This window comes from Quercus lobata, chromosome 7 (assembly GCF_001633185.2).
Source record: "Quercus lobata isolate SW786 chromosome 7, ValleyOak3.0 Primary Assembly, whole genome shotgun sequence".
In the NCBI taxonomy this organism is placed as follows: Eukaryota; Viridiplantae; Streptophyta; class Magnoliopsida; order Fagales; family Fagaceae; genus Quercus; species Quercus lobata.
The window spans coordinates 22,750,707-22,772,134 of NC_044910.1; the positions used below are offsets into that span (position 1 = coordinate 22,750,707).

General features: G+C 32.8%; 1 protein-coding gene across 1 annotated transcript; it reads left to right on the forward strand.

Moving 5' to 3' along the window:
• Positions 1 to 14,645: 14,645 nt before the first annotated feature.
• On the forward strand, positions 14,646 to 17,796 carry LOC115951306 (FT-interacting protein 1-like). The gene is made up of 2 exons (XM_031068499.1): positions 14,646 to 14,981; positions 15,088 to 17,796. Exon 2 carries the CDS (start codon positions 15,277 to 15,279, stop codon positions 17,665 to 17,667), a length of 2,391 nt encoding a protein of 796 aa, XP_030924359.1. The 5' UTR covers positions 14,646 to 14,981; positions 15,088 to 15,276; the 3' UTR covers positions 17,668 to 17,796.
• The last annotated feature ends 3,632 nt before the right edge of the window (positions 17,797 to 21,428 follow it).

The following is a 21,428-nucleotide window of genomic DNA, read 5'->3' on the forward strand; positions in this document are numbered from 1 at the left end:
ATGAAATCTCTCGGGTAGAGATCTAAGCACTTTCCTCATAATCTTGGGTTCAGGAATGGTTTCCTCAAAATTGAGGGCTGAGTTCACTATATCCTTTAGCTTGGCATAAAACTCATCGAAAGACTCATCCTCCTCCATATTTATCTCTTCAAAGCTTGTAGTGAGCCTCTGAAACTTTGAGTCCTTGACAGTCTTAGTACCCTCATAGGTTGTCTGGAGAATGGTCCAAGCCTCCTTGGCAATTTTAGTTGAGGATATCTTCTTGAACTCCTCATTGGTGACAGCACTGAATAATGCATTCAATGCTCTACTGTTGAAGTTTGCCGCCTTAATCTTGGCATCATCCTAGTCGGCTGGCGCTTCTGTAGGCTTAGTCCAGCCTATCTCCATAACTTGCACAACTTTCTTATCTAAAGACTGCAAAAAACCTCTCATGCGTACTTTCCAGTATGCATAGTTAGTGCCATTAAATAAAGGAGGTATGATTAATGACTATCCTCTATTCATGACAAACAGGGGTCAATAGATCAACACAGCAAAGATTAAACCCTAATTAGAGTGTGCCCGCTTTGATACCACTTGATAGGCTACAAACTGAATGACCCTTTGTGATATAAATTAATTAATTAATTAGCCAATTTATTAATTAATCAATTTAACATGCAAACGCGTGGTAGCACAAACAAATCACCAACAAACTAAGTATATAGCGGAAAATAAATAACACGATGATTTGTTTACGAATGGGGAAAACCTAACGGCAAAAACCCCATTGAGTGATCTTCAGGTCACCACTCCCGAAACTCCACTATTATCACAACAAGCGGTTACAAGTAAAGGAATCCAAGTACCTTACCAACCTACAGTTGAGCCCTTATCCCAATACCCAATTGGACTTGTTCTATAGTGACAGTTCCCCTTTCAGATGCACGACTCCCAGTACGTGACTAACCAATTGCGCGGATCCCAGTACGCGACTTCAATCACCAACTAAGAAGGTTGTTGGTTGCAAAGTTCTTTAGTTTATCCACACGGTAAAGATCAAGAAGATGCTTGGTCACAAAACCCTACGGTGCACATACATAGCAACTTCTTCAAGAGAAAGAGATGAACTAGGGCAAGAACTTCGTCTCCAGTCACAATTTGCTTGAACAGAGTTTGCTCAAAGCTTGTGCAACTTGTGAACACTTTGACGACCCTTAAATTGATCTTTTTATATGTCTAGGGTTAGGAGAAAAGAAAGCCCAAAGACACATTCACGGATCCCAAGAAAATCATATTGGAATTCTGAAAATCTTAAATCTCGACAGATAGCAGGTGTCGAGAAACTGTCTAGCACACCGAATGAAGAACAACTTCCTTAAGCTTGATAGATGCAGCTGTCGAGCTTTAATGATTTTGCACTCTGAACTTGTTTTCTTGAATAAGCTTGAAAGCTTCAATACTTGATCTTGAAACAAGGTTTCTTGAAGTATTTAAAACATCCTAAATCTATCCAAATACAAGTAAAGTGCGTTTTGTCAAAGGATAAGTCAATTACATAAAATCATGACATATGTTCTTAACATGTGAAACACATATGTCCTAACAGTGGGACTTCACTCACACGTGTAACCCAACAATCTTCCTCTCACTTGTGAGTCTCTACCTTTTTATTGGTTTCAAGACCTCTCTGTGGGCCATGAACAAGTTCTACTCACTCCTTCTTACCTAATGGGCTTTTCACTTCATCAATATATCATCCATGGGTCTCTCGTATGCCATCCATGGGAACCACGTGTCAACCCTGCATGTCCATGTCCATGGGAACCTTGCACCACACCATTAGCACCATTAGAAATATTCCTTTGTTAGGCTTCTCTCTCTCTCTCTCTCTCTCTCTCCAGGATCTTTGTGTGTGGGCTGTTTAGGCTTTCTCTATCCCTACTGGGTAGGGACCATGAACACTTCACCACATTTGCCGCACAACACCATGGGCTCTGATACCACTTGTTGGGAGAATAAACACCTTGAGAAACTTCCTTAAGTAATTAATATAATATATAGAGAAACACTTTAACCCTAAAGGCCTAAGCCTAATGAGTATATGCTCAATTATGTTATATTAAAAATTCACTCTTCTCATTATTATTTAATGTGGGACTTCACTTACACGTGTAACCCAACAAAGATAACCATGAAAAAATCATAATAGTCTTCACTTCTGTAATATAACAATTATTTATTATATAAAAAATTTTGAATTCTTATTCAAATGCATGTATTACAAAATTTTGTTCGCAATATTTGTTACAATTTTTATTTTGCCAAAAAGAAGTTTTTTAAAACCAAAATTGATAAAATTCTATTTAAAATTAATTATATCACAAGAAAATTATGTGGATTAGTCATATCATCAATTGAAAGTAGATTTTAGAAAAAAAAAAATTTAAAAATGTAATAACTAATTTTAAATATCAAGAAGCAAAAATAATGAATTTTAAAAATAATTATAATAAAAATAAATAAATAATACTTAAATAAGTGCCCACTTAAAATTATTGCTTTAGGACTCAAAATGTATCGAATTAGTTTGTTTTCTAGCTTTTATTCACACTCATAATTTAGAAGGAAGATTTAAAGGGGTGTTTGGTTTAGGATGGTTGCCCCCACAATCATCTACGTAGGCCTGATAAAATAGAACTTGGATTCACTAACCCATATGAACCCACACGAAAAGAAGGATATAAATAATGGGAATAATAAACTATTTTAGTTAAATAAGTTTATGACCCTGACCCAATTAGAATTGTACTTAGATAGGTCAAACATGAACCCTCTAACATTGATCTTCTTTAAGACCATTGATCTTGGTAAAGTTGAGTGTTAACAACTTACATGGTCACAAAAGACTAAAAAAATTTATATATATATATATATATATATATATATATAATTATTTGTATGGCTCTTGATTATAAAGAACATAAAGATTCTTCTTATTCACATTCTAATGTGCTTTACGATCTAAGGGATTGAAGCTTAGTCTTGAACCATTTCTTGATATCTCCAAACGGATGTAGATTATGGTGCTTAGTTTTAATATTGAGGGTCTTCAGCTTGATCTCGACTAAATTTACTGAAAAGACATTCTTACTTTTATTTAAAGAAATAAGAATTCACCTTATTTTTGAATGAGTTATGGTGTTTTCTTGTACTTAAACATTACCTTCTTTTTTTCTTTTTTCTTTTTTGGTTTGGGCTCAGTGTCAATATGATATTCTTATATGTGTTTGTTCTTTTATTTTGTATTAGTGTATAACCCGTACATATGAGCGGTACAATTAAAAAAAATTATAATAACACACATATATGGATTTAAATTATACTCTTTCTTTCTTTTATTTTTTTATTTTAATTTCTTTTGGATATACACATGAGTTTACTCTTTCTTTTTTTCTTTCTTTTTTATTGAGTTTTTGATGATTTATTTATGTTAGAGTCTTCGTCTTTTACACCTCATTAATTCACCTAGAACAAAAAGACACGTGGCATAAAATTAGACAACAATTAGAATCCAATTTAAAACCTAACTAGTAAGTTACCCATATGATGCACAAATAATGTTGTAATGTTTTATGTAAGATAATTTTAGAGAATGTTGTATATGTATTATAACATAATTGTTATAGAACTTTATTAGAAATGAGTTCATCATAAAAAGAAATATATATAAATTGCACATACATATCCATTATAAGTATTTAATTAAAATAATAGGAAAACAATTATAAAAAAAAAATTGGAGGAATATTATAAAATAAAAGTTGATATAGAATGTGTTTTTCTCTTTCTCCTTAATTCTAAAACAAAATACATATTGCAAACACCCATAGTCAATCACATCATTTATGAAACTCACAAATCCATAACATCCGACCTTAACATCAAAATCATAATTACCATTATCATTCAATATAAAATGCAAGCCCCTCTTCCTTGGTTGTAGCTAACTCATATGAGTTAGGATTAGATGAGACAACAATGTTAAAACTAGATAGGTGTAATCGAAAGATTGAAGGTAAATGACATTGTTTTTGGTTTATATGTATTTGACATGGGATAGCATGAAGGGTTATTAATAGGTATATATACAGGGATAGAAGTGCAAGAGTTGAAAATTGTGAAATAAAATGCAAAGAGTTTGTTTTTTGCTAAATAAAATGCAAAGAGTTTGTGTATGTGTGGGGGATAAAAAGTCATAAAACATTGAAACAAATGCTACAAAGAATATTTATTTGTTAATTAAAAAAGTCTTGAAACATTGAACTAAATGAAACAAAAAGTCAATATATAATTTATTCTTATCTCCGATGTGACACTTGAGACTATTTTAATTCTCTTTACACAGAATGTGCCACTTGACTAAATTTCATGTTTTTCTACATGAGGTCTCTATTTTTATATATACTAGTATTATGCCCATGCGATACACGGCTTAATACAAAAATCATATGTAAATTAAATGCCTTGATAAAAAATCATATATAAATTAAAAAATATTTTTTGATGTTAAATATAGATTATAAAAAATAAAAATATTTTAATTAGAATTGAATGTAAAAAATGGGGTTTATTTATGAAATGCTCTACTAATTAAGTAGTGAGAAACTTGAAACTCTAAATTAATTATCCTAATACATAATATACGTAGTGTGTTTGAATAAAATATATTGTACATCATTAGGTAACCACCACAACATGTGTGTATTTGTCTATATATATATATATGAGAATTATTTATCAAAAGAGAATAACTCATGGTTTAGAAAGTAAGCCAACATATGAATCTACCTTTCTTAAATGAGTTTAAAAATTTGTCCTTCCAAATTCATAAAATGCAAGTCCTAGGCTTCTAGCTCATAATAAGAGTAAGACAACACATAGTATAGAAAGCAAAAGGTCCTATAAACAATATAAGATGCAATATATATATATATATATATATATATATATATACATACACGTACCAAAGACATACACTTGTAGAAAATAACACTTATAGATTTACCTAAAGGCTCTATTTATTATTATCATCAAATTTATTGCTCCTTACTCATGAATTAGAATGCAACTTTGTGAAAAAAAAAATGGAAAAGAAAAGAAAAGAAATACATACCTGTGTAGCTAGAGGAAGAGACGTTTTCTTTGGAATTTAGGGATTAACAATTTGGTGTGAGTTTTATTCCACTAAGAATAAGATATAGTAGTATAGAAGAAGATGATAAATTATAGAAGGAGAAGATAAGAATAAAGAAAGACCTATTACATATAAAATACTATTTATGTAATTACATTTTTTTTCCTGATAAAATTATGTTTGTGGTAGTAGTGTTACTTCATTATCTCTAAAATATTTCATATCCACAATTAAGTTTTTGTATTTATCTAAAAAAATTAATAAAACAATAGAGAAAAAGTATAACTTTTTTTTTTTTTTTTTTGGAGAAAGTTGATAAGAACAATTAGGTTGTGTTGTTTCTATCTAAAAAAATGAGTACAATTTTTTAGTTGATAGAGTTTAACTAAACTCAAACTTATGCCTTCCCTTTCATATTGTACATTTAATTTATAAAAAAAATTAATTTATTTTTTTTTAGGGCTTTTTTTTAGTGTAGTTTAGGTCTGATAGGTCAAAAACATATTGACTATTTGTGATGAATTAATTGATTAATTAGCCAAATTTATTAATTAATCAATTTAACATGAAAACGCGTGGTAGTACAAACAAATCACCAATTAAACTAAGTATGCAGTGAAAAATAAATTGACACGGTGATTTGTTTACGAATGTGGAAAACCTACATCGCAAAAACCCCACCGGGTGATTTTAAGGTCACCACTCCTAAGAATCCACTATTATCACAACAAGCGGTTACAAGTAAAGAAATCCTAGTACCTTATACCAACCTACAGTTGAACTCTTACCCCAATACCCAATTAGACTTGTTCTGTAGTGATAATCTCTCATTTTTATGCATGGCTCCCAGTACGTGACTAACCAATCTGATGTGCGGATCCTAGTATGTGACTTACTCCTTTGCACGAATCCAAGTACGTGACTAACTCCACAGCAACCCTTTGATTGTTGTAGTTAATTTGCAGCAGCTTCACATAGAAACATCAATAAGATCTTCAATGTTGGTACAAGAGACTTTGCTTGGTTACAAAACCCAAAGACGTACAAGAAACGCAGCAAGAACTCTTTCTTCTATAGGAGGAGGTTAAGGTTTCAAAAAGAAAACCTTATGAAGCTCTCTAGGGTTAGGGTTTTTCTTTCTCCACCTCCTTTAAATAGGAGCTTAATGGGCTCTCCTATTCCAAATAGGTTTACACAAACCTTGGGCTTTCCTAGTTCAATAAGGATTATACAAACTCATAAACAAATAGCCTTTTAGAATAAAAACATTGCTGGCTATAGTCTGAATCCCGTAAGCTTGATAGCTCGAGACATCTGTCGAGCTTTAATGAATCTCGACAGATCAAGCTTTTGTCGAGGAGGTATCGAGACCTGCAGATTGTACTTTTCTTGAGTGGTTCTTGAGTAGTCTTCATGTCTTCAATTTAACCACTTGTAATGATCATCTTGAACCTACTTAGATTTACCCAAATACAAGTAAAGTGCGTTTTGTTAAATGATTAGCCAATTATATAAAGTAGTGACATATGTTCCTAACAAGTGAATCACATATGTCCTAACAAGGTCCTTTAGGATAGTTACAAAGCTATTCCATAAAAAATAAACTATATATATACACGTGAAAAGAGGGAAAAAAATTAGGTAGCGATGTTTCTATCTAAAAAAATCACTACAATTTTTTAATTTATAGAATTTAATTTAAACTCAAACTTATGCCTTACCTCTTATATTGTACGTTTAATTTTTTTTTTTTTTAATGTAGTTTTTTTTTAGGGTTTTCTTTTAATGTAGTTTAGGTCCTTTAGGATAGTTACAAAGCTATCTCATATAAAATGAACTATATATATACACATGAAAAGAGGAAAAAAAAATTTTGACATCTAGAATTGAATTGTAATCAAATTAAGATTTTTATCAACTTAAAAAATATAAGAGAAGAAAAATTATATTTATATTTTAAAATCCAAAAAATTAAAAACAATTCTGCAATTTGGTGAAACCATTTGGCGCAACTATGGCTTTTAAACCCAACTTTTATTATATAGTATACTAGTTGCTAACCCATGTTATGCATGAGAACCTATCTATTTGTGAGGTAGACTAAAATTTAAGAAATTACACCATTACATGATTTTTTCTTGTATGACTTCAATTTGTGTTACAATTTGATAAAGAAATCATTGCTTAAACGTGCAATGGTTTACAAAAAATTTGTCAGACAGTTTCAAATAGGGGTGTGCACGGTTCGGTCGGCTCGGTATTTTGCCAAATTTATTACCAAACCGATAGAGGTCGGTTTTCTCATAATTAGAACCGATGCATACCACTTAGGGCCGGTTTTTCGACATATAGTGGTGCGGTTTTTTGCGGTCGGTTTAATCGGTTTGGTCAGTTTGAAACTTTTTTTTTTTTTTTAGGCAACAAAAACACAAAAGTAAAAACTAAAAACATCACAAATAATTTTTCACAACAACCTACCATACACAAAAACATATTCCAACTCATACTTATACAAATTATACTCAGTTACTCATTACTCAATTAGGCAATCAAGTCCAACAATGAAAAAGCCAATATAATAAGAAAACCCCAGATTTAATTTAATAACTAAATAAAATAAATAAATAAACGAAAACATGAGTAAAAGGTATAGTTCACTAATGCCAAAAATCAAATTGCTAAAAATGCCAAGAATAAAAAACGTTAGATAGATCATAGTTCACAGATGGACTTGGACAGTTGGACTCAAAGTGAGAGAGAGAATCTTTAAAACGGCAAGGTGAGAGATGGAGAGTGGAGACATGGAGTTATCAGTGGAGAGGCTAGTGGCAACGAGGCGGTCAGCCGGTGACTGGTGAGGCGATGAGAGAGAGACATGTCAGACAATGACTCAAGGAGAGCCATCGCCCAGCAAAGCCCAAAGGTGAAAGAGAGATTGAGAGAGTTAAGGAGGAAGACTAAGAAAATAACGAATTTATACCTGGGAGTTAGGGTTAGGGTTGTGCATAAAACGTTGCCATTTTCATTTTTTTTTTATCGATCTGTTCATTTTTTGAATCGGTTTCAGACTTGCATTCTAAATTCTATACCGCACCAACGTCGGAACTGGGGTTCCCCTCTGTTCATCGACCTCAGCTCCATCGGTCGGCTCCAACGACAATGCGGTATTGTCGGCGCCAGTCGGTTGGGTCGGCGCTGGTTGGTTTGTGCACACTCCTGGTTTCAAATGTTGCAAAAAAATAAGTAAAAAATTCAGATATTAAAACTTCTGAAAGAGCAAAAAATATTTAAAAATCAGATGATTCACTGCTTAGAAATTATTGAAACAAAACAAAATATATATGACCAAACAATAGAAAAATATGAGAGAAAGGGGTTATATTCAAAAAAATAATTTCAATTATTGCAAGCTTTTTTATCTTGTTAAAAACAGCTAAAAAGAGTTTGGTGATTCATGTACAAAAATTAATTAATTAATTAAACAACACATGTTACGCTCACCACTTAAGCAAAACATACACTTTCCCATTGCTACATGACTACCATATATTACATGGAGACAATCACAAATAATTATGTTTCATACTATACTACCTCTTCTCCCCTGCTTCCTTTACAACAATTTAAAAAAAAAAAAAAAATTGAATTCAGACTCTCCTAATTAACGAAATTAATCATACATAACAAAATTCTCCTCTAAGCTACAAGACACAATCACACAGAGTTCTTGACATACAATCCCACCCCTATATGTTTTAGTTGTATATGTACAATGTTAAAAAAATGATAAAGAAATTATAAATTTTAGAATGAATGTTATTGATAGATATCAACAATAGTAAATAAATTTCAAAATTATTATTATTATTTTAATGATCAGTGATATAAAGGTTACACAATAAATAACATGTTTTCTATCAAAGACGGATAATTGGGTTTTTAGCACACCCCCCCCACCCCCCCCCCCCCCACCCCAAAAAAAAGTTGTTTGATATACTCAGTGGAACTCTTATTAATGATGTGACATGAGTCACATGAAATCTATACTAAGGTTGTCGATTTCGTACCGTACCGGCCAGTACAGCCAGAATATACCGTACCGACCAGCAATCCGGTACGCTCGACCCCCTTGTTTCGTACTGGAAAAAATACCGGCCGTACCGGACAATTTCAGGCAATACCGGCCGATACAGTAAAAAGTTTTTTTTTTATTTTTATTTTTTTTTAAGTTTTGTAATTTTTGAATTTTTGTTAAGAGAGAATGGTAATTTATTTGCATTAACTTATTAGTATTATTTGTTTTCTTAGTATGCAATAGTAACTTTTAAACTTTCTATTTCATTTTTTTTTTTCCCTTTTAATCAAGGTTGTCGATTTCGTACCGTACCGACCGGTACGGCTGGAATATACCGTACCGGCCAGCAATCCAGTACGCTCAACCCCCCTGTTTCGTACCGGAAAAAATACTGGCTGTACTAGACAATTTCGGGCAATACCGGGCGTACCGGCAGGTATAGAAAAAAGTTTTTTTTTTTTTTTTAATTTAAGTTTTGTAATTTTTGAATTTTTGTTAGAATAGAATGGTAATTTATTTGCATTAACTTATTAGTATTATTTGTTTTCTTAGTATGCAATGGTAACTTTTAAGCTTTCTATTTTATTTTTTTATTTTTTCCCTTTTAATTGATACTAAAGTCTAAAACCATGAATAATTAGTTCTGAATTGAGGAAATGTTTTATGGTAAACTTTTATATTTATTGTAATATATATATACATAGACACATACATACATACATATATGTGTGTGTGTATATATATATATATATTTATTTATTTATAAATATAAAAAATAGCGATAAACTTGAATCGGTACACTAGTATTGACCGGTATCCGAAATATATCGTATCGGTGGCCAAACCGGTACGGCCTTCGGTACGGTATTGTCATCCTTGATCTATACATCTTTTTGTTTTTTTGAGCAAAAACATTTTATGCATCTTAATTTCCAACAATGCCAACCTTTGTGTATTTGTTGTACGTGAAACATAGACAGGAGTTGTTTGAGAATTGAGATACATAGGAATTCTTGTTATGCACGACGTGCAAAACGTTGCATGCAACAACTAACAACACATGTTGCAGAATTTAAAAATACATGAAAAACCATATATATATATATATATATATATATATATTTTTTTTTTTTTAACAAAGTAAAGGAGAATAAAATAACATAAGAAGAGCTTGTACCTTTTCTTGACCATAAAAATAAAAATAAAAATAAAAGTATTTGGGTTTGCTTTGCTTTTATAGTGATCATGATTAATCTCGCAAATTTGGAAATAAATTATCAATATTTGAGTTTGAGTTCAAGTTGGACTTGTTAGAGAGATAGAGTTTCACTTATTGTTCAGTTTGGATTAAATAAAAATAATTTTATTTAAAAAAAATGATAATGATGAGTTTGAGTTTAAATTGGACTTGTTAGAGAGATAGAGTTTCACTCATTGTTAAGTTTAGACTAAACAAAAATAATTTTACTTAAATATTGTGTTGACGTGGAAAATTGTGAGAGTTTCAGAGGTTTTAGTTTTATAAAAGAGATAGAGTTTCACTCATTGTCAAGTTTGGATTAAACAAAAATAATTTTGTTTAAAAAAATGATAATGATGAGTTTGAGTTTAAATTGGACTTGTTAGAGAGATAGAGTTTCACCTTTTGTTAAGTTTAGACTAAACAAAAATAATTTTATTTAAATATTGTGCCGACGAGGAAAATTGTGAGAGCTTAAGGTTTCGGTTATATATATATATATATTAATGATTGGATTTTTTTCTCAACTTTACCTATTAATATATATATAGACACTCAATTTTGCACCCATGATTTAATTAAAGAGAATGACTTAAATGACCATTCATATATCCAAAAATCATGATTGCATTACATGCATCAGTTTGTTCTTGCATCACATGCATCAATGTCTTTGTATTACATGCATTAACTCATTTCTTGCATATCATAAAAATGATCTTGAGATTCTAACGGTCGTGATGGTATGTCCGGTTTCCAAATCAGACCATTAGATCGAAAGATATCGCATGATCAAGTTGTACGATCAACATGCATTGTGTCTAGGTAGAGTTGACCACACATGATTAATTTAAATTAATTCTGATTGGTTAAGCAATTAAAATAAATTAGATAATTTTGTGATTAGCTGATAATTAGTGTTTAAAATAGGGGTGTATGCATAGGAATAAAATGGATGATTAGATAACAATAAAATTGTGGATAATCTAAACTTTATCAAGATTTATTTTAGGGTATTTATCTACACGATAATTATTCATAAAAAAGTTTGAATTATCCAGAAAAAGAGAATAAAAAAAAAAAAAAAAATCATTGACGGAGGATGAAAACACATCTAGGTACAAGGACCAATCAAAAAACCCTAGAAGGAGAGTCCAAAATGCACCTGAACACGGAAGAGTGTTCAGTGTCCAAGAGCCCATTCGGCACTTTTGGAGTGCCGAACGACACTTTAAAAGGGTCGAATTGGCCTCTTTTGGGCTTTGGCCCAACAGCCTTCTGGTGATGATAAGGCACAACCTTTCCGATCTTTTCACAAAAGGATGAGTTCCAATTCGCGTTCTACACTTCAGGGCTATTTTTTAGAGTTTTCCAACCCCTATAAATAGAGGTTGGATCTCATAATTCAGCACCTTTTTTTCTATGCCCTGAGAGGCACACGTTTTGAGGCTCTAAAATTGTTGATATTTTCTGATCCTCTCTGAGATTTGCTGCTTAAATTAGGGTATTTAGGTTTCAAAGATAACTGAATAAGTTTCTTTGAACCCTAAAACACGCTCTCAAGAACAAGGAGTGCTCATGCAAGAGGTTGTTTTCAATCACCGTCTCTTTTTTATCTTGTCTTTTATATTGATGAATGTTTTATCCATAACATGAATGATTCATCATTGTTTATTTAAAGCATGATTGTTTTTTTTATGTGATTGTTATAATCTTTTTCTTGAATGTCAATAATTTGCATGTGAACAATGCTCTTTCTTAAAATAAAAATAGATCTACATCTTCATAAGATGTAGATCTGACTTTTTCTTAAAATAAAAACAAATCTACATTTTTTTAAGATGTAGATCTGAGTTTTTCTTCAAACAAAAACGGATTTGCATCATTATTAGATGTAGATATGAATTTTTCTCAAAATAAAAACTGATTTGTATCTTTCTTAGATACAGATCTGATTTTTCTTTAACATATGTAGATTTTTGAAATAAAGAAAAAGATTAAACATGATTGTGTTTGCTTTTGTCTATTTAATTCATGATTGCATAAATTCATATTATGAGTGAAACTCTCTTCTTAAAAGAAAAATCCTTTTCATTTTTTTTTAACATATAAAAACATATCTGATTTTTCTGTTATTAAAAATCATTTTTTATTATCATAAAACAGATCTAATCTTTTATAAACCAATAAACCATTTTTTTTTTTTAGTTCTTAAAAAACAGATCTAATATTTTTCAAACCAAAAGATTTTATTTTATGTAATAATAAAAAATAAAAATAAAAATAAAAAACAGATCCGGATTTTTTTCTCCAAAAACCACTTCTTTTACATACCACAAAACAGATTTGGTATTTTTACAAATCAAAAACATTTTTTTTTATAACCAAAATAGATCTGAATTTTAAAAAACAAAAAACAAAAGAAGAGACTTTATTCATAAATAAATTTGTGTGATTTAATATTTTTTTTTTATATGTTCAATATATCATTCATGACATGCATAAAATGATACATTGGTCACAAGAGTCTAGAAGACTAGACTCTGTCTGGGCAGAATGGGTACCTAACATCTTCCCATTCCATAACCTAGCCTCCTGATTTTGATCTTTGGATAAGTAGATCTAAGCCTTGTCTTTGTTTTATTTTGGGTGGATTGTAACTAGGACAAAAAGTCATGTAATTATTTGATAGTTTGTAACTAGGACCCAAAGTTATGTAATTTTTCAATTATGTAATTTTTTATTCAATCAATAAAGAGAACAATTCAATCATGTATTTATTTTGTTTAAAAAAATAAGTGGCAACTCCACCCTACTTACCTAAAAAGAGATGTGTATTAAAATGTATCCGAATCTCTTTTTTGAGAGACACTTTTTTCGAGGTCTCTCACAAGAGAGAAATTATTGTGTACTTTCGGAGTATCATAAATGCGTACTCCCTCCTCTCATATGAATGATGGGTCATACTAATTAAATTCATGGTGGGACCTATCATTTATGTGAGAGGAGGGAGTATGCATTTATGGTACTATAAGAATACCTAATAATTTTCTCTCACAAGATATATAGATGAGGACCCTTGTTTATAGGCAACTATGGGATGCTTAATTTGAGTTCCTCCAAATATTTAATGATTTTAATTATAAAATTTTAATTTAATGTTGCATTTAATTAGAATATTCCATTTAGGCCTTTCATTCATTTTATACTGCCACCTGCCGCCACGAGGCTTCAATCAGCTTGCAACAAATGTTTTTTTTTTTTTTTTACTCAAAGGACTTGAGGGGTGGGTTAATTTTTCATTAACTTGGAGATTGTGATCAACTTCAGAAAACATCCCCACTTTGATATTTTCCCTAATAATACATATTAATCATTGATAAATTATAAGGCTGTCGATGCATCCTGAAATTTTTTAAGTTTACAGGTAGAAAGTATATTTAGAATAGGAAATTATGTTGAATGAAGAATAAAGAAAGAGAATAATGTTCAAAAGCATCTTTATGTGCAAGGTCACTTAACCTTAGCCTCAGCTTTACGTTTTTGCTTTTGCTTTTCTCTAAGCTAGCATACTCTGCTTTAGCCTTTAGCCCCCTTCGATTTTTTTTTTATCCGTTTCTCTTGCTTTACTTCCCATTACCGTTCCTGCAAAAAGAAGAAAGTTGTCCACATAGCAAAAGCAATTTGGTGAAAACAAAATTACGAGAACACATTGCTCTTACTTGTCTTCAATGTTGGAAAATCAAAAGCAGGAAGATAGGGCGGGTGGGGGCAATTGTGAGAGGTCATTTCTGGACTTTGATAATTAAACAAAGCTACGAAAGTCGAAAGAATCCAATAAAGTGCTTAATGTATTACATGTCTGAGATTTTTACCCGAAAGACTATCTTTGTCCTCTCAAGTGGGGTATCCAAAATCTTTTAGAAGCATGGAATTTTGACAACCATCCCACTTGCTTTTTCAGCACTGTCATTAATCTGCGTTTAAACAAAGCAAAAGCTTTCTCCATCATTTTCCTTCCAGCACACCTTGTAGTGCGTACAGTAATGACTATCAATCAGCACCTATATCATTAATTCATTATGTTCTGTTGTCCTTTGTAAAAATTAGGATTCCTTTTAGTTTATTAAATTCACATATACAGGGTTTGACAAAAATTGCTCATAAAAGGTATTATGGAGATGGTAGTGAAGTTGCAGAAGCCACATTCTTAAAGTTAAAGCCAAGAAATGGAAAGAACCATCTAGCCCGGTTGTAATAGTTTACTCTGAAAACTACAGAACCAAAACTCATTCTGTACCTGCTTCCCTTTGGGTAGCTTCTTATTTATCTTCCAGGATTTGAAGTGTCTTGATATCACTATTGATCATAACTATGGTGAGGAAAGATATTTCACTATCTTTCCCATAAGATATGAAGAACTCATGGCAACAGAGGCGATGAAGACGGTTCCAGCTAGTAACAAACTTTTTTATAGTATGTTAAAGGTAAGAGAAACTTTAGACTAGAGAGTCTGGACAAATGTCTCCTCTATTTTCTGCAATGTATCTTCCAATAGCTACTATTGATATTATGTTCATGTTTCAACTTCAGGCATCAAAGCTACAAGAGCAGTGACTGATACCTCAACTACCACAATTTTTCTTGCTGGAATTTTTAATGCTCTTGCAGTAGCTAATCAGCTGGTGCTACAACCAATTATATCTACAAAGAGTAGATTTTGCAGCAAAAAGGAAATTTTAGCACAAATATTGCCAGAAGAAAGGATCTCAACCTTCAACAATGAGTACACCAGCTGCTCCTAAGCAGCAAGAGGACTACAAACTGAAGGACATGAAACCCCAGCTGGGGGAACGATGGCCACATGGAGGACTACGTGGTGGGGGTGGGTGGATTAGCAGTGAAAGAGCTACGAGCACTTATGATCTAGTCGAACAGATGTTTTATCTATATGTTCGAGTTGAGAAAGCCAAAGATCTTCCCACCAATTCTGTAACCGGAAGCTGTGACCCATATGTAGAAGTGAAGCTCGGCAATTATAAGGGAAAAACTAAGCACTTCGAGAAGAGAACAAACCCTGAATGGAAGCAGGTCTTTGCCTTCTCAAAAGAGAGGATTCAATCTTCACTTCTTGAAGTTTATGTCAGAGACAAAGAGGTGGTGACAAGAGATGACTATGTAGGGAAGGTGGTCTTCGACATGCATGAAGTGCCAACAAGGGTTCCACCAGACAGTCCTTTAGCACCTCAGTGGTATAGATTAGAGGACCGGCATGGGAATAGCAAGGTGAGAGGAGAGATTATGCTTGCTGTTTGGATGGGAACACAAGCCGATGAAGCTTTCCCGGAGTCCTGGCACTCAGATGCTGCTTCAGTTCAGGGAGAAGGCGTTTACAACATCCGTTCCAAGGTTTATGTTTCACCAAAACTGTGGTATCTCAGGGTTAATGTGATTGAAGCTCAGGATGTAGAGCCACTTGACAGAGGCCAACCACCACAAGCTTTTGTGAAGGCTCACGTTGGAAAGCAGGTACTGAAGACAAAGATATGCCCAACTCGGACCACTAATCCACTCTGGAATGAAGATCTAATCTTTGTAACAGCTGAACCTTTTGAAGAGCACCTGACTCTTACAGTTGAGAATAAAGTAACATCTGCAAAAGATGAAGTTATGGGAAGGATAGCCTTGCCACTTACCATTTTTGAGAGGCGCTTGGATCACAGGCCAGTCCACTCTCGCTGGTTCAACCTTGAAAAATTTGGGTTTGGTGTCTTGGAGGGAGACAAAAGGCATGAGCAGAAGTTCTCAAGCAGGGTTCATCTCCGAGTCTGTCTTGAGGGTGCTTACCATGTACTAGATGAATCAACAATGTACATAAGTGATGTACGGCCAACTGTTAGGCAGCTATGGAAGAATCCAGTTGGCATCCTTGAAGTGGGTATTTTGAGTGCTCAAGGGATTCTTCAAATGAAGACCAAGGACGGTAGGGGAACCACAGATGCTTATTGTGTGGCCAAATATGGGCAGAAGTGGGTGAGAACCAGAACAATAATGGAAAGCTTCAATCCGAAATGGAATGAGCAATATACTTGGGAGGTCTATGATCCTTGCACTGTGATCACCTTGGGAGTTTTTGACAACTGCCATCTGGGTGGAAATGAGAAACCAGCTGCTGGTGGTGGATCTCAAAAAGACTCTAGAATTGGGAAGGTAAGAATCCGGCTATCTACACTGGAAATGGATCGAATTTATACAAATTCTTACCCTCTTCTAGTTCTACACCCATCTGGATTGAAAAAGATGGGTGAACTCCAATTAGCAGTTCGATTCACCTGTCTCTCTTTGGCAAACATAATTTATCTTTACGGACACCCATTACTGCCAAAAATGCATTATCTACAACCCTTCACTGTAAACCAATTAGAAAGCTTGAGATTTGAAGCAATGAATATTGTAGCATCAAGGCTAGGCCGAGCTGAGCCACCACTAAGGAAGGAGGTTGTTGAGTATATGCTGGATGTGGATTCCCACATGTGGAGCATGAGAAGAAGCAAAGCTAACTTCTATAGAATTGTATCATTGTTTGCGGGAGCAATCTCTATGAGCAGGTGGCTCCGTGAGGTGTGTCATTGGAAGAACCCAGTTACTTCAGTCCTAGTTCATGTCCTGTTCTTTATATTGATCTGCTACCCGGAATTGATCCTTCCAACTATATTCCTATACATGTTTCTTATTGGGATATGGAATTACCGGTTCCGGCCAAGGCATCCTCCTCACATGGATACTAAACTTTCATGGGCAGAAGCAGTTCATGCAGATGAACTAGATGAAGAGTTCGATACATTTCCTACCAGTAAACTACAAGATGTAGTGCGTATGAGGTATGATAAGCTTAGAAGTGTAGCTGGAAGAATTCAGACAGTGGTGGGAGACATTGCAACACAGGGAGAGAGATTCCAGGCTCTGCTTAGCTGGAGAGACACAAGAGCAACCAGCCTCTTCATCATCTTCTGCCTTATGGCAGCTGTGATTCTCTATGTGACACCCTTTAGGATAATTGCTTTGCTTGCAGGACTAATTTGGTTACGACACCCCAGATTCCGAAGCAAGCTACCCACAGTACCAAGCAATTTCTTCAGAAGACTCCCATCTCGCGCTGATAGCATGCTCTGAGCTAGAAGCAGATAACACCAGCAACTTGCCATTCTAATCAGAAGTGTTGTTCTAATGCAAAGCAAATTTCCATTTCTTTTCAATTCTTTTGTTCCATTGAATGGACATTGCTAGTATTTTCCTTTTGAATTCCTATGTTGTTTGGAACTTGTATGTCTAGAAAATAAAGTGATTCTAACAATTTGGTTCACCAAATTTTGCTTGAGGATCTTCAGTCATAATATTAATCCAAAAGGGTCCCAAAATTCAAGTCACAAGAGTACCCATTATTGGCACAAGGCATATAATCTTAGAACCCGGTAGCTCTTAACTTGACAAAAGCTGACCTCAGAATTGCCCGATGACACTATGAAATTCAAGTTGATAGATATATCACGAAATTGAAATTTGAAACATGAGTTCACAAATGGAATCAGTTTTTTTTTTTTTTTTAAAGAAAAAAAGGGACTAGCAAAACTGCTGCTAATGGCTAATCGTAGTAACCCGAGGCAAACCAAACGTGTCCCCTTTTTAAAGACAGGAAACCAAAAATTTCCCAAAGATGCTCCGATTGTTCCAGTGTTCTTTTTTTGATAAAAATTGTTCCAGTGTTTTGGTTGTTCTTAAAAATGTTTTTTTTTCCTAGCATTTTCCTTGTATAAAAAATAAAAAAATTTATTATATTTTTATATAGAGATTAAAGAAAAACCTTAATTCACCACTTTAAAATATTAATACAAAATAATTAAAATCAATCGAAAAAATAAGTAAAATTAAAATAAAATTATACTAATAAGTACAATGAAAATAAGAGTGCAACACAAAAAAAATAAAAAAAAAATAAAAATTTATAAAAAAACTAAAATAATTATAAAAATTATCAATTAAACTTACACAGTTACATCATCACATCTATAATTACAAACCCAGAAACCTCCAAAAGGTCACTTGAAACTTGTTTTAGGATGAGTATTTCGAGCATACTATAGATTTTTAAGGTATTTTGATTATTTTAGACATTTCAAAGTTATTTGAACCCATTTTAGATGTAGGAATTTTTTAATCATTTTCAAGGTTTTCAAGGTGTTTTAATCATTTCAGAGGCTTTGAGGGTGTTTTAATCATTTTGGATATTTTAAGGATATTTATATCATTTTAGAGATTTATATGGCATTTTAGTCATTTGTTGATTTAATTTACAAGTATTTTGAAAGCCTCATTTTGATCATTTTGGAAATTTTATGAATATTTCCATTATTTTAGAAGTTTCTAAGATATTTGGCCATTTAAAAGGCTGTCAGATTAGAACTTTCAAAAATATTTTTTAAATGTTTAATAACATTTTGAAGATTTTAGGGGTATTTTAGTTATGACGAAAACACCATTTTGGTCCCTATATTTTGAGCTTATGATCAATTTGGTCCCTACATTTAAGTAGCAATCAATTTGGTCCTTGTTATTTTTAAGTTGCAATCAATTTGGTTTCTACTGTTAACTTACTGACGAAAAATTGCCTAAATGGCAAAAGGTTTGTCTTGTTGGCGCACACGTGACTAACATAATAATATATAATTATATATTTAAATATTTAAAAAGCCACCTAAACATTTTAATTTTAAAAAATTCCATTTCAAAAAAAACTAAAAGATTAATTGGAAAATGGAAAGTACAAAAATAAAGAAAATGATTTTTTGAATCTTTAATTTATTTTCTTTTCTTTTTTCATCCTTGGACTTTCTTAGCTTAGATACAAAACACAATATCCAACAAGACAATAATACAACAATCTAAAACTAAACATTGTAGTAGCATAAGGGTCATCAAATAGCCCACAGCTCACAGCCTGATCCAGAAACCCGACGGCCCATCAGGCTAATGGGTGGCCCGGCCCCTTGTTATTAAGGCCCATGGGTAGCATAATAACCCAGTGGGTCAGGCCGTGGGCTAGTTTTTATGTCCATGGGTACTTGGTGGCCCAATAGCCCAACCTATTGCCTAGCCCATTGGCCCAATCCAATAACTCATAATTCATAACAAAAATATATAAGAAGTGTATGAAGAATTAATCTTGAGATATTATAGAGGAATTTCTTAAGAGAATTCTCTCAATCACTAAGATACTCAAAGTAATTGTGCTAAATTTAGTTTACTAAATATATATTTTTCTAGTAGTGTAGTAAATTTGAATTAACCATTTGACAATTTTTTTTATTAAAGATAAAAATAAAAAACTATTTAAAGCCTTAATAAAAATAAATAAATAGGTTTCCATCAACAAAACAAAAAATTAAATAGATTTGATAGTAAAAAAAATTTGCAATTAAGTATTTAATTTTTTGATTCTTTCCTTTAAAAAAATAGATTGATTATTCCCTTATAAAAAATTGATTCTTTCCTTATAAAAATAATAAAATAATATGTTGGCACAAGCACATAGTTAGCCCATTAGGCCCAACCCGATAGCCCAACTCACTAAAGACAAAATGGGCATTGCCCATGGACAGGGTCATGGGCTGAAGTTTTCTCTTTTAGCCCAGCTCGACTCGGTCCGTTAATTAGTTAATAACCCATTATGTCTAGTCCATTGTGCCCATGGGTCAAGTAAAAATGGGCCAGATCGCCCTGACCTGGCCCATTGACAAGCCTCACAGTAGCACTTTCTTTTATTTTCATCTTCGCCTCCCTCTCTCTCATTCTTTCCCACACACAGAAGCAAAAATCCAAATCTATTTTTCCAATAACCGTGGTTGAGCATGGTGGAGCAAGAAGGGACATTGGTGGCTTCATGCGAGGATTCGACATTAGATGCCTAAGGGGAATCGTGGATGCGGAGTACATCGTCGTGGACAACGCGAGGAGGAGAAGCAGGTTTCATCCATTCTGATAACTCACCGGAACATATCTACCTCCACTCACTTTGTGATGGTTGATTGGGATTCGGTATCAGCAAACAGATCTAGGCCTTGTGGTTTTGAATGCGTTGTTTGAGTATAAATGGGAAAACCAATTTTTGGTATTTGATATCAGCGAACAGATCTAGGCCTTGTGGTTTTGAATGCGTTGTTTGAGTATAAATGGCAAAACCAATTTTTTGGTAGTTAAGGGGTTTCGGTCTTGGGTTGTTGAGTTTTTCAACCTTCAATGGTTTGGATATTGATGTTGGCTGTAAATGGTTAAATCTGGGGTGTTGATAGTTGGGCAGTTGCGTGAAATTGCTAGGAAAATAGATAAAAAGAGAAGAATATGAAAGAAAATTAAGTCTTGGTGATTATTATTTAGTTTTAGATTCTTGTGTTGCTGGGAATAGTGTTTGGAAGCTAAGAAAAGTTTTTAAGAATACAGAAGAAAATAAAAGAAATTGAGGATTGTTATAAAAAATAATATATATTTTTTTCTTTCAATTAATCTTTTCGTTTTTTATTTATTTATTATTTATTTTTTTATTTTTATTTTTATATTTTTTTTATTTTTTTATAATTAATGCTTAGGTGACGCCAACAAGAGAAACCATTTGCCACATAAGCATTTTCTGTTAGTAAGTTAACGGTAGAGACTAAATTGATTACAACTTAAAACTAACAGGGACCAAATTAACTGTTACTAAAATGTAAAGACTAAATTGATCATGACCTTAAAATATAAGGACTAAAATGATGTTTTCGCCTTCTTTAGTTAATTTGGAGATATTAAAGATAAATCTATTATTTTGAAAGCTTTTGTTGCCTTGAAGCTAAAACTAAGGTTAATAGTGTGTTTTCCTGATCAATGGGGAATGATTTTCA